Here is a 13,638-nt window from a genome sequence, read left to right as displayed (position 1 = left end):
AGTAACATGTTTTCTCCTGATGACTTGAAGAGACAAGGTTGAATAATTCCTCGACAAGCTATTCATTTGGATTGGTTTCAGAAAACACAGGATCAGGCTGTACATTTTCTGAATCATTATCAGGGAAAACCTCAGATTGCAGAGAAGGAACAATGTTATTTACATGCAACCAAGTCAATTCCCATAAGCTATCTCCACCGAGGGCGCTTCTCTTAACAAGTACCCCCTTAGACTTCATTATAGTCAAGGTGTTCTTCAGAAGTTCAGGGACTAATTCCTGAAGCTTTTCACTTTTTTTACCTCTAACTTTCACCTTCATACATTTTTCCATCCTGTTGAGGACACCCAACCACAGTTTACAGAATGTGGTCAATTGAGATAGCTCATGCAGCAACTGGTGAAAAACTTTCGCAAGGAGCTTTAAGGCAAGAACAAGTGTCTCTTCCATGTTTCGGTAGTCTTTTTGTGATGCAAGCTCAATCAAGTCATCCAACATTGTGAAAATGACCATATCAAAGCACTGTAACCATACACTATTTGGAAGGTAAATTTCATGATCTCCTTTCAGGCACATTTGTAGGGATAAAAGAGCATGATTCCGAACTTCTCTCTGATCCAAGCTAACTTTCCTCAGTCCCTGTACAAGCCTCAACCACATGTCTCCAATATCTTGGGACAACTTCACAGCTTCAGTCTCTGCCAGAGCTTCCCTAGTATCTTTGGACCAGCATGCTAAACTAGCAACTGAACCTGCCATAAGATCCACCGCGCGAGCAGGTCTATCCGCAGGTCCAACACGAGACTCTGCAAAATTTCTAGCTGCATCGATGCAAAGAACATAATTAGCTGGGGACAAATGGGCTCCATCAGACATAATGAAAACCAGGGCATCGAATCCTGCTTCAGAAGCTTCTGGATGTCTTGCTGTTATAGAAAGTAAAAGAGTAATCGTTCGCCATCCCATTTGAGAACGAATGTGCGTGGCATTTGCTTTAACCAGCCGACTGACTTCCTGTGTAATCTGCTCACAGTATGCATCAGCAACCCGGGCGTCAAGCTTGAGAACAAGTTGTAGTGATCTCAAAAGTTCATCAGCTAAGTTCTCTTTATAGGGAAGCAACCTCAGGCAGATGCGAAGGAGTCCAAATATAGCTTTCTCAATCAAAGCACAAGGCATTACTGTTGAGTGGACAATACTAGCAATATGCTCATAAACTCCCTGCCAAAGAAGTCTAATTCTATCTCTGTTGTTCAAGGTGATCGCAATCAGCAGTTCCAAGCAGAATACTGCAGTGTCTTCATCTTCAGGAGAACTACTACCCTTCTGAGGTCTTCCTGCAGCCCATATGAGAGCCCGTGCCAACTGTAGCAAGGAATCAGCTAGAAGAAACTTACTTTCTGTAAAGATGCTATCAATGCGACACTTCTGAATTGTCTGCAGTGTGCGTTGGTGAGCAGCAAGTTGTTGCTCAGTAGGTTGAGACCTTGGCTCTTCAGTATCTAAAGATAGGAGCTGACTAAATCGCCCCATAAGTCCAGAAGATCTTCTAGGAGTACCTATGGATTGCAAATGTGCAGAAGATAACGAATTAGGCAAGGACTTCCCATGTCCTGTATCAGAAGGTGCCTCTGAGTCATCAGCTGCATCACTTGTCACACGAGCAGGAAGAAGGCCAAGCTTGTGCAATCTCAAGATGCAATCCAAGATATTTCTCCAACCAGTACGGATAAAATCACCGTATTCATTTGCAATAGTAAAAACTGTAACAGTTGCCATCCTTGCTTTTGCATCGTCGCCAAAGGCTAAAACAGGTTCCTCCACCAATGAAGGATTCAAGAGAGTTGTGAACTTACATAGAGATACTACCAGATCATCCAAAACATCTTCAAGATGATGGCAAGCTGAAATCTTGGCAACAGCTAAGAAACCATCAATACAAGTTTTGTAGACATCCTCGTGTTCAGCGTGATCAAATACCACAGAGATAGCAGCAATAGTTGGACCAGACATGGTGGCAAACATATCATGATCAAGGTAAGCTCTCGAATCACACACAATATATGGAGATGTTTTCTTGGATTTGTGCATCAAATCAATCCAGCGGCTTGGGTTCATTTCAGCAAAACCAGCACTTTGCTCTGGTGTTGTGCGGATCTCATTGTTGCAGATAGAATGATACAATTCGGATAGATATTCACGAGGGAGATCATTACCTCCATTAATGTTCCGATTATTTCGAATGAAATCTTCCTCTGTCATCTTCTTCTTTACCTGAACATTATGTTGGTCAGTATTGAGCATTATTAGTGAATATGACAACAGCAAAGCAGCATCTTTATTAGCTAGAATCTGTGGAGATTGCTCATAATATCTCTCTGAAAACGCCTCAAGTACCCTTGCAATTTTTTGAGATTCCCCAGGCAATCGAAAAGTTTCCAAAAACAGCCGCAATGCAATATCCAGGTTCATGTCTTCAAAATCAAATGTTCCAGCAAACTCATGAAGAACCTGAATGCAAAATTCATCATGATTTCCCAGAAAGTCCCCCACGAGATTCTTATCTAGCCCAGCTGTAAACCTGAAAAAGCAAGCCACACTCTGGGGATCAAGTTTTTCTGGCAACAGATATGTTCCTTGGAGAAATTCCAGCCCTTTCTTAGGGTCCCTATTAAAATGATCAGCTCCAATCATTAACCTTCTCTTTATGTGCTTCCGCCTACGTACAAACGGTACCCAATGATCAGGATCACTATAGCTGTCACACTCAACCATCCAGAATGGAGCATAGTCCTCAAGATTTATTGGATTTTGCTGTGACCTACATCCATTGCTTATCCTCTCAGCCATTCCCTGAATTACAGCAATCAGACCGTCCAAAGCAAGAATGTTCATGGCAGATAATGGAGAGTTTACTGGGAATGCACTCTTTGACAATAAATTCGCAAGTTCTTCAAAAACATTGGTGCAGGTGATATCACAATCTAAATTTGCATACATTTCTACCATGAAGGATTTCTGCCTACAAAAATCAACAAGAGCCTCCATGGCCACTTCCTGCTGCTGGTATGATGCCCCATAACGACTTTGTGCAAGCCTCAAGACAACACAGGACAAGAAGGCCTCAAGTTGTAGCTTTAGTTCAGTATGCAAATGCTGATACAGATTTAGAACAATGCTGCAGACAGTTGAAAGAATCACTGGACTTATTGACAAGCCAAATATCATCAGATTTTGGAATAATTCATCCTGAACCAAACTCAACAATCTAGGGTGACTGTGTATAGCAGGGCCACCCAACTCAATGGCTGAGTTGATCAAACAAAGGGCGAACAGTGGAACATCTTCATCAAATGATGTGGTATTTGCTCTGGGACCCATCCCTATATGTTCGACAACATTTAACAAAGAACACAAGAAGTGAAATATCTCAACCATGCATGGAACTCCATATGGTTCACTCATTAGATGTAAATCATTAGGAACATTATCCTTCCCATTATCATTCATGACCATGCCTTCATCTATAACACTGTTAAGAAGACCTGTGGAAGCAGAAGAAGTAAAAGTTCCAGAAAGTGGCTGGCTATCATATTCAGAAGTACCAGTACCATTCTCTGACTTGTTGAAACTGTACTCGTTGTCAAGGTCCACAACCTACGCTAGAAGAAATTAACATATAATGCTCCAAACACATTCATATAGAAGAATAAGCCAAAACAGAAAATGATTTTTGAAACATTTTTATTCACTTCTAGAATTTCTCTTTGGTGCTAATTAGCAGCGGAGCCAGGAATTTCACTAAGAGGATCCAAATTATTAAAGAAGTAAATATATTTATATATATATAACTTTGACCTTGTATATATAGTGTAATTTTCCAGCGAAGGGGGTCAAAATTTTAGTTTTATGTATATATACTATATGTTAGCTCCACTTATTTTCTACATGTGTCTACTTTTTTTTTATATTGTGACACCCCTTAGTAAAAATTTTGGTTCCGCCACCGGTCGAGATGAACCCCTTATGCTCCCCCAAGCTCCAGCTCTGGTGCTATTATACCAAGACTACCTTGTTAGAGCATAATTTTAGTTTTATGTATATATACTATATGTTAGCTCCACTTATTTTCTACATGTGTCTACTTTTTTTTTATATTGTGACACCCCTTAGTAAAAATTTTGGTTCCGCCACCGGTCGAGATGAACCCCTTATGCTCCCCCAAGCTCCAGCTCTGGTGCTATTATACCAAGACTACCTTGTTAGAGCATAATTTTTGTCCCACTCCTCCCCACACCCCAACCAAGGGAAAGAAAGAGAAAAAACAGGTATTTTAGATGCACATGCAAAAGAAAAGAAAAACTACTCATTAGCTTATAACAGTCTTGCTACTTTTTGAATTGTAAGATCCACCTTATCAGAACTTAACCCAATCTTTTCTTTGTGCCAACACAAAGAAATGTTCTTTTATCAAATGATACCCATAAGGCAAAACTGGATCATGAGAAGTATTATAAAACCATTTATACAGCCATTCTAATTGATTTGCACTCTAAGAGAGGACTGCAGATAATTCTGGAAGATCAATATTTCCCAAACCAGGAAGTAGTATGGAACATACTGCAGGAAGGATAAATCGAGATACATAAAAGAACAAAGATGCACCAATACCTTGTTTTTGGTGGAACTGCCTCGTCTAACTATAGATTGTTGCATGTCGTCAACTTCTGGAAGGTGGGAAAAAATACATCTCACAAGTTCATGCATGGTGTGACGTGCTGTCTGCTGTAAGAGCTCACTCTTGCTTCCAGCTTGATGAACTACTCTAAAGCACGTGTTGACTATGGTGCAAACATGCTGATTACTCAACATAACTGACGCTTTACTTCTCATGCATGCCAAAAGTACTTGAAGTATCTTCATCAACACAACCTCTTCTGATGCAGGATCAGTTACCTCAAATCTGCAACTGGTCACAGCATCCACTACAGAGTGCATGGCATTTTCAACATTGACAGTATTATGATCAAGAAAATCAAGAGTCAAAATCTTGAAAACAGAAGATAGTGCAACACCAGTGATTGGTGCCCCAGTTTCATCAGATCGAATAACATCCAGAAATGGCTGGAGATATAAAGCTGGACTGATGGTTTGCCACTGATGCTGCCATGAAAATATCTGTTTACGTAATGTCTTCAGAGACTGTATAAGTGAGTGCTCTAGTTGATCATCCCCGGATACATAACGACCACCCCATCTCACATTTCTTCTCATAACAGCTAAAACAGCACTTACTTCAGAGTTAACCATACAAGCTATAGCAGTTTTATTGGAAGATGTGGTCTCGCAATCTTCCGGCTCCTCTTCAATTGCTTTGATACTAGATTGTATCCTTAAACGCCCCATCACGGAGAATGTGTAACTTGAATGAACTCTGAATATGTAATCAAGAAAAAGTTTGCAGGAAGAATGCTGAAGCAAGTCGAAGCATACCCCTCACTGTCTACAAAAGACACCATTAGAATTGGAATGGCCATATAACAAATTTTTCAGGAAAGCAACTTCTCAAAAACAATGATAAGAAAGCAAAACATCCTCAGAATAGTGGTAAGATATTGACGCCATATAATGGTACTGCTTCTAATCCCAGGAAACAAGCAACTTTTTTTATAACCATGGTGTCCAGGCCAACTTGCATGCCCCTCGACTAATTCCACGGGTTACCTGCTACCTCCCACCAGCACAAGACCTTTAGTAGGAATCTCTGTCCCATAACTACGTACCACCACAGAATTAAAAAGGGTCTCTCATCAATTGAGGCTGACTCCTTAGTCTTTTACAGACATTAGCTTAGTAGATCCACATTAGCTCAGATCATCCTTTATACTCTGCAAAGTATATCTGGCCCTTTTGATGAGGATTATACATCAAACTCCATGTAGTAGCTCCCATGATTATATGTAGGTTAGTAGTATATGTTATTTCAGTACACCATTGTTATCAGTTTTCAAGTTATTTACTTGGTTATTGCATCAGCTTATGTCACTTCAGTTTATCATGCTTAGTTGTTATTTTAGCATGCATGCCTCGCATACTCAGTACAATCTAAGTACCGACTACATACTTCCTGCCTATATTGTTTGATAATATAGATTCGGACGTTCAACACTCAAGTCGAGGTTAGTATGACTCCATATCAAACTTAGTAGTGCTTTTGGTGAGTCCTCATTTTTCAAGGACATCTTTTACATTTCATTCAGTACTATTACTGTCCTCAATTAAATGTATGTTGTTCCATTGGGAGTTTATTTAGCACCGAGCGAACCTAGGGATGAAGGCTCATCCATTAGTTGAGGCATACGACCTTTAGCAATCTCTTTGTCCCAGAACTACGTACCACCGTAGAATTAAAAAGGGTCTCTCATCAATTGAGGCCGACTCCTTAGTTTTTTACAGACATTAGCTTAGTGGATCCACATTAGCTCAAATCAGCCTTTATACTTTGGCAAAGTATATCGGGCCCTTTTGATGGGGATTATACATCAAACTCCATGTAGTAGCTCCCATGATTATATGTCGATTAGTATCTCCTACAGTTCGGTCTTTAGGTTATTACATGATCAAGTATTCAGTTACTTCAGTACACCATTGTTATCAGTTTTCAAGTTATTTACTTGATCATTGCATTAGCTTATGTCACTTCAGTTTATCATGCTTAGTTGTTATTTTAGCATGCATGCTTAGAATGTACTGACTGCATACTTCCTGCCTATATTGTTTGATAATATAGATTCAGACGTTCAACACTCAAGCCGTGGCTAGTATGACTCCATATCAGCTTAGTAGTGCTTTTGGTGAGTCCTCATTTTTCAAGGACATCTTTTACATTTCATTCAGTATTATGCTTTCAATTTTCAGATAGTTAAGAGTTAGCTAGGGGCTTGTCCTAGCAACTCGTTTTAGTAGAGGCTTTTCAGACAGTCAGTTAGATTCAGCTTATGCCTATTCAGATATTGTCTAATCCAATTACTGGACTAATTCAATTTTAGCTTCCGCATAGTATTCCAGTTACTTGCAGTCATTACTTTTATGTTAATCTTAGTGTCATGCCAGACTATGAGGTTAGTTTAGGGGTCACTTGTGGCTCTAAACACCGTGTTATGCCTAGGGGGTAGTCTCGAGTTGTGACAAGTTTAAAGCAATGTCCGACTTCCTCCTTTTCATTTCCTTGTCTTTGTTATTTCAAACAGTATTGTAGCGTGAAACAATTGTACTAAGTCTTGCAAGCTCTTGTCCTAATGACACTAGATTTTGGGTGTATTTTGTTACTTCCGCACTTCTATTACTCCCAGCGTTTTAAAAAGAATGACCTACTTTCATTTTTAATATGTTTAAAAAAGAATGATCCCTTTTTTTTTGCAACACTGTAATTGCAGCTTTCTGCGCGGCATGTTTAAAGTCATTAGATTAAAGGACATTTTGGTACATTTGACAACTTTAATTTACGACCACAAGATTGAAAAGTCCCTTATTTTCTTAAACTCCGTGTCAAGTCAAACTAAGCCATTCTTTTTTAAACGGAGGGAGTAATATTTATGAAATCTTGACTTTAAGACTTATTTCCATTATTTTAATATATCCATGTATTGATTTGATTATTCAATTGGGGGGAGGATTTTCTTACCTACTCTAAGTTATATCATTACGGAAATATGATAATTTCCTTAACTTCAAGATTGACTTTTAGGATTTTAATTGCATCTGTTTAAGAAAGTAATTAATAAGTAGCTTAAAATCTAGATTGTGCAATTAGTTTATTGCCTTTGGTCAAATTGTCTCAATCAACTTGAGTTATTTAATTATGTGATCATATCAGGCATCTATATATACAAGACAAACACTCTTATTTTATGAAACCTACCTTCAAGGGAAAATATATTAGGAAAATAGAGCAAATGAGAAGGAAATACGAAACCTCTTCAACCAAATATTAGAGGGGAAAAGAAGCTTCGATGAACTTGATGCTAGAAAATGTAGACGTTTGCTAGAGCTAGTTGCTGATATTCGGACTAAACTTGACAAAAGGAAGAGACAGCTCATTGAATAGGAGACAAGAATGTTGCAAACGAAACTAGTGCTAATGACAACAATGCTAGAGAAGAGAATGATGGACATCCTTAGGATGTTGATTGAACATGTAATTCATTTACTTTTTTTCTATCGCTGATTTGTCATTTGTCTTTTAACAGTGTTTCCTAGTTATAACTTATAAGTTTGTTGCCATTGTTCATCTATTTATGTTATTGTTGTCATTTAAAAAATATATAAAGGATATCCTATTTAAGGTTAGTCAACCTAGTTATATATATCCTTGAACTTTTCATAAGAAAATCTAGTTATATGTGGTTTGTTCCCATTTTCTCACTGACCTGTCATACAAAAGGTACGTTGTTAGAGTGAGTGCAATTTACATAAAGTAAAGGCCAGTGTTTGGCTGATAAATGATATCAACTAGAAAGAGTGTAAGACTTTGACACAATTTTAGTCGATCACTTTTCAATTAGTGTTTCTATAATTAGGATGAGGATACTTTTTTCTTGAACTGGTAACTTGTATTCCTCAGCATTAAGGGTATGCTGGCGACCTCCAAAAAATGAGTTTACAAGGAGAAGTTAACTAAGGAACTCCTAAGAAGTCCATTATCTGTACTTCCTCCTAATATACATTGTTCTTTACAGTAAAATCATAAAGAGGCAATACATTTCCATTTGATCTTTTGTATGGAACTGAATCTGCCTTCAAAGATCCTTTCATTTCTCTCCTTCCATATGTTCCATCGAATACATGTTGGTAATGTTTTCCACCGCTTTTTTTTACTCTTACTCCCACTCCTTCTGATCCAGCAGCTCAGTAAGTCTGTGGTATGCTCTGGCATTGTCCATTCCTCCCTGGCCAAACAGATAAAAAGTGCCTAGACTTCTGATGATGTTACCTACCGTGCAATAACAAATGGTTATTAGTTTCTGCTGCCTCCATACATAGAGGGCATCTCTGGATTTTCCTCCTCTAAAGTGTTTCATGAGTAACACATGGTTTCTTCACCACCAACCATAAAAAGCATTTAACCTTTGTTCGTGCCATGCTATAGACCCTTGAAACTTCCTGCCAACTCAGACAGGCCTCTCTTGTATACTCTATTTACTGAGAATTGCCCATATTCATTGTGCCTCCATCTGATGGTGTCAAGTCAGTTGTTGCCCCAGTAAAGCTTCCCGCTCTTTCTAACAGTTCAACCACCCTTTCCGCTTCCCAATCATTCAACAATCTCCTGAAAACAAGACTCCAACCCTATGTTGTCCAAATCTCTTCTATTGTGATATCTGAATTGGTGCAAATATAGAATAGTCCAGGGAAGGTCTCCAGCAAAGTTCCTTGCCCAGTCCAATTGTCTTTCCGGAAGAGCATTTTTCTTCCATTGCCCACATGGTAGCTTATATTCCTCATCAGGGGTGTCTATAAAAACCTGATAGTTCTCTAAACTCCAACTCTAAAAGTGTTTGTGACTTCATCAATACACTATTGTCCATTCTGCCCACACTTCTATAGATCACATCTTTTTAAAGAGATTGACCCTCCTCATTATACCTCCATAACCATTTCATGAGTAAGCTGTTATTTTATAGCTTCAAGTTTCTAACCCTATATCTCCTTGCTCTCTGCTCTGTTGGACTGTTTCCCACTTCACCCAATTGAAACTTTTGGCCTCTTTGTAACCGTGCCACAAAAAGTTCCTTCTCAAGCTGTCAAGAGTTTCGATTACCTTTCTTGGCATGGGAAATAAGGACATCACAAATGTTGATAAAGAATCCAAAAAAGAGTTGATTAAATTAACTTGCCTCCTAAAGAGAGATACTGAGATTCCCACATTGCAAGCTTCTTTCTATCTTCTCTATAATGCCATCCTAAATCTCAAGAGCCTTGTGTTTTGATCCCAATGGCATTCCAAGATATACAGTAGGCAACTTTTCCACCCCACACCCCAGAATGTTTGTCAGCAACATGCATCTGTGTAACATCCTTAATAGGAAAGATGTTGCTTTTCCTTCAATTAACTTGCACTCCATATGTAGCTTCAAAAATAACTAGCATCATCCTAAGATAGTTGCTCAGGATTAGCATCACAAAAAATTACAGGGTCATCTACATACAACAGGTGGCAAATTTACAGTGTCTCATCTGCCCATTTTCCAATTCAAAAGCCTTGTAACCATATGCTCTGAGTGGCAATCTTCAATATACTATTGAATTCCTCCATAGCTATGATAAAGAGGAAAGCTGATAGGGGATCTCCCTGTATGATCCCCCTCTCTGCTGAAAAAAAACAGCTGATTCTCCATTAACCAGAATTAAGAACCTAGTGTTTTTGATGCAGAATTCAATCCATTTCAGCCATCTGCTGTCAAATCCCATCTATCTGAGTCCCTGAGAATACTGAGTAGAAAATTCCAATCGAGATGGTCATAAGCCTTCTCAATATCCAATTTACATTACTCCAGGATCCACACCTCTCAGTCTAGTATCAACATACTCACTTGCTATCAAGCAGCATACATAATTTGTCTTCCTTTTATGAAGGCCCTCTAATGTGTACTGATCAACTTATCTCTCACCTTCAATCTTTCAACCAACACTTCGGCCATGATTTTGTACATTCCAATATTTACACGGGTTTTGACTTAATTTTTTAATCTAATTTATATATTATACTAGTGGTAAGTGGTAACAGAAGAAAACATTTTGTTGGATTATTAATTTAAAGTTGGAGTAAGAAACCAAAACTGGTTAGGATTTGTTACTGGTTAATTTATTCAATTCATGCCTAAGTAGGTGTGCTATTACTTATTTTCTAGTAGAGAAGATTTATGGAGAACATTAACAAATTTATGAGGTTCTGAAAATAATTTCATTCTTATAGGTATCAAAGTCTCTACAATCTTAGTAGAGTATCAAATAACTTTTGTTGACGCAGGGGCACTAGCCAACGTATGTCGCCCCTGTGGACAAGGTTTACGTTCGCAAACTCACAGAAAATTGTCGACAGTGAAAATTTGATATAGGGTGAAGAAAAAATGCAAACATGTTTATAAAGGAGCAAGCAAATATAGCACAAAAGGAAGAAATTATTTCTAAATGTTGGTGAAAAATGCACCAACAATAGAAAGTTGATGACAAGTGCATAAACAAATGAAAAAATATATTGATCATCAACAGTTGAGAGTTGGAGACAAGTACTTCAACAATTGGAGGTTGGCAACAAGTGCATCAACAAAAAAAAAAAGAAAAAAAAAAGGAAGTTGAAGACAAGTACTTCAACAATTACGTTGGTTACAAAGTGCATCAACAATTGGAAATATAACTTTGAATAACGGGAGAATGTTGGAAGACTAATTCAAGGTTGGAATAAGAAACCAAAATTGGTTAGGATTTGATATTAGATAGTTTATTTTATTAACATGTAATTATATACTAATATGTTTTCAATCTAGTCAAAATAGGTTCTACACCATTATAAACATGAATTATATTGTACTGTACATTAAATTTACTTGAAAAAGTCATTTTCATCTGAAAAAATAGAAAAACAGATCACATCAAAGCTTAAAATCTGAATAATTAAATAAATTTGACTGCTTGAAAGTCCTGATAGTATGTAACTATTATAATAAACATCACTAGCCAAATAATGCCAAAAAATTAGCTCAAATAGGAAAAGATGCAGTATTTAATTTAATAAACTTAGTGAACAAGCAAATCACTAATTACCAGACAAAAATTAATTCTCAAAATTAGTGAATTTTATAAGTAATATTTTAACTTGACTAATTAGCAGTTTGAATTATTAGAAAGATCACAGTATATTATATAGCTGTAGAAGCCAATAAAACAGATTACGATATACGAATACTCGAAACGGAGAGAGCAAAAACTAAACCCCCAAAAATTCGTAGCTTTTACGAAATGTGAAGCAAAATGGAATACATAAGAGGAATTAGGATTTTTATCTGAAAAAAGAGCAGAAAATGTAGAACGGAAATGGCGGAACTTACGGCTGGATTACGTCGGAGGAAGGAAAGGAGATCCCGAGGAGTTCGCCGGAGAAAGATGGACTTATTTGAAATCAATTGTAAAATGTAGGGCCTTGAAAGTGAATTTTATAAAGTTTAGTAGCCCTTTCTGTCCAATCACTTTAGTCTGCCACTGTATTTGTAACCTCAACTAGTATTACGATTTATTTAATTTTTAAAAATAATACTTTAACTACGAGTATATTAATATTAATAATTTATGAGTATTTTAAAAAAAAAAAAAATCATGTTCGTACGAAGCTCCGATTAAATTTGAATTGCATACTGAGTTCATTATGAATTAGCGCTCCCAACAAGATTTTCTTTATTTTGAAGCTCGAATCCCAGATCTCAAATGGAATTGTCTCGTCTTTGCAACACAACTTATATCAATAATTAACATGTACTTATTTAATTAATATTTTTAAAATATATAATTAATTGAATTTTCACTGAAAGTTAAGAGTTAATATCTCTTATGTAATAAAATCACTGAACTTGGTAATGCCTCACTAAAATCATTCCACTTATAGTGTTTTTATCTTTCAAAATCACTCAACTAAATTTTTTCGTTAAAAAAAAAAGAAAAGGGCTAAAGTGGAGGGAATAGGTTAGAGATGGGTTAAATGGTGAATTTCTAAAGAAATCGGATATTTAAAATTGAAGGTGGATTAATTTGATTATAAGTTTTTCGCATGTTTTTTTTGTCAAAATTAAGAATAAATTAGTGCCAAAATATAATGAGAGGAATATACTTGAATCAAAAGTATAACAAAAAAGATATATTTAAACTGAATGTATAATGAGGTATTATTAAACTTTTGTGTAGTGGCAATTTCATTAAGATATAATTCAAAAAAATTTACATAAATTTTTTTATTTAAGTATATTTATTTTATTTTCGAAATCACTTAGATGAAAAGCGGTTTTTTTTCTCAGAAAAATCTAATCGACTTATCGTCAACCCCATTGACCACTGGTTTATATCCATCCGTTTATACAATTCATTTCCTTTAGTGCGTAAAGTTCAATTATTTTAATATAATTTTTCTTAAAACATTATTTATTATAATAGATAAAACACTGATCATATGTGATATTAACCAAATGTAAAAATGTTTAAAGAAATAAGAAGTCTTTAAATATGACGATAACCAAGTGTTAAACTAGCATTTATATTCTCCAACTTTGATTATGAACAATTAAATATGTAAATTTGTATATAATTGAATAAGTAAACACACACGTTCTACCTGAAAATTTTACGATTTTACATGACGTCTTACGTGTATTATGTCATGTAGGATGACATGTATATCTACTAGTTTAACTTTATACAACTTTAAATATGTACTTGTACACATCTAAAATAAAAAAATACATATATCAATTGATACCAAATCTAAACACGACACACTTTCTATATCTCCTCCGAAAGTAAAAGAAAGAAAGCATTTCATTTAAAAAGAGTACATAATATTTCATACCAAATACTACTAAGATATCTTCTTTAAC

At 36.4% G+C, this 13,638-nt stretch overlaps 2 protein-coding genes across 3 annotated transcripts in view; one reads left to right on the top strand and one right to left on the bottom strand.

Annotated features, from left to right (window-relative positions):
* LOC125828165 (isopentenyl phosphate kinase) overlaps positions 1-13,638 on the top strand; it is a 295,006-nt gene that overhangs the window by 254,018 nt on the left and 27,350 nt on the right. The window lies entirely within an intron of this gene.
* LOC125828124 (ARF guanine-nucleotide exchange factor GNOM-like) lies at positions 7-12,232 on the bottom strand. Of its 2 annotated transcripts, none has more exons than XM_049507429.1 (3): positions 12,106-12,232; positions 4,670-5,497; positions 7-3,655 (listed from the first exon to the last, which is right to left on the bottom strand). In XM_049507429.1, the coding sequence occupies exons 2-3, from the start codon at positions 5,402-5,404 to the stop codon at positions 59-61; spliced, it is 4,332 nt and encodes a 1,443-aa protein (XP_049363386.1). In that variant the 5' UTR covers positions 5,405-5,497; positions 12,106-12,232; the 3' UTR covers positions 7-58. The 2 variants fall into 2 exon arrangements, with proteins under 2 accessions (XP_049363386.1, XP_049363384.1); XM_049507427.1 differs by having other exon boundaries at positions 4,670-5,501; positions 12,106-12,214.

This window comes from Solanum verrucosum, unplaced genomic scaffold, assembly GCF_900185275.1.
Source record: "Solanum verrucosum unplaced genomic scaffold, falcon-dt-bn FXZP01000053.1, whole genome shotgun sequence".
Lineage (NCBI taxonomy): Eukaryota > Viridiplantae > Streptophyta > Magnoliopsida > Solanales > Solanaceae > Solanum > Solanum verrucosum.
Note: the sequence above shows the minus strand (reverse complement) of the source record. Positions and strands in the feature narration are given on the sequence as shown.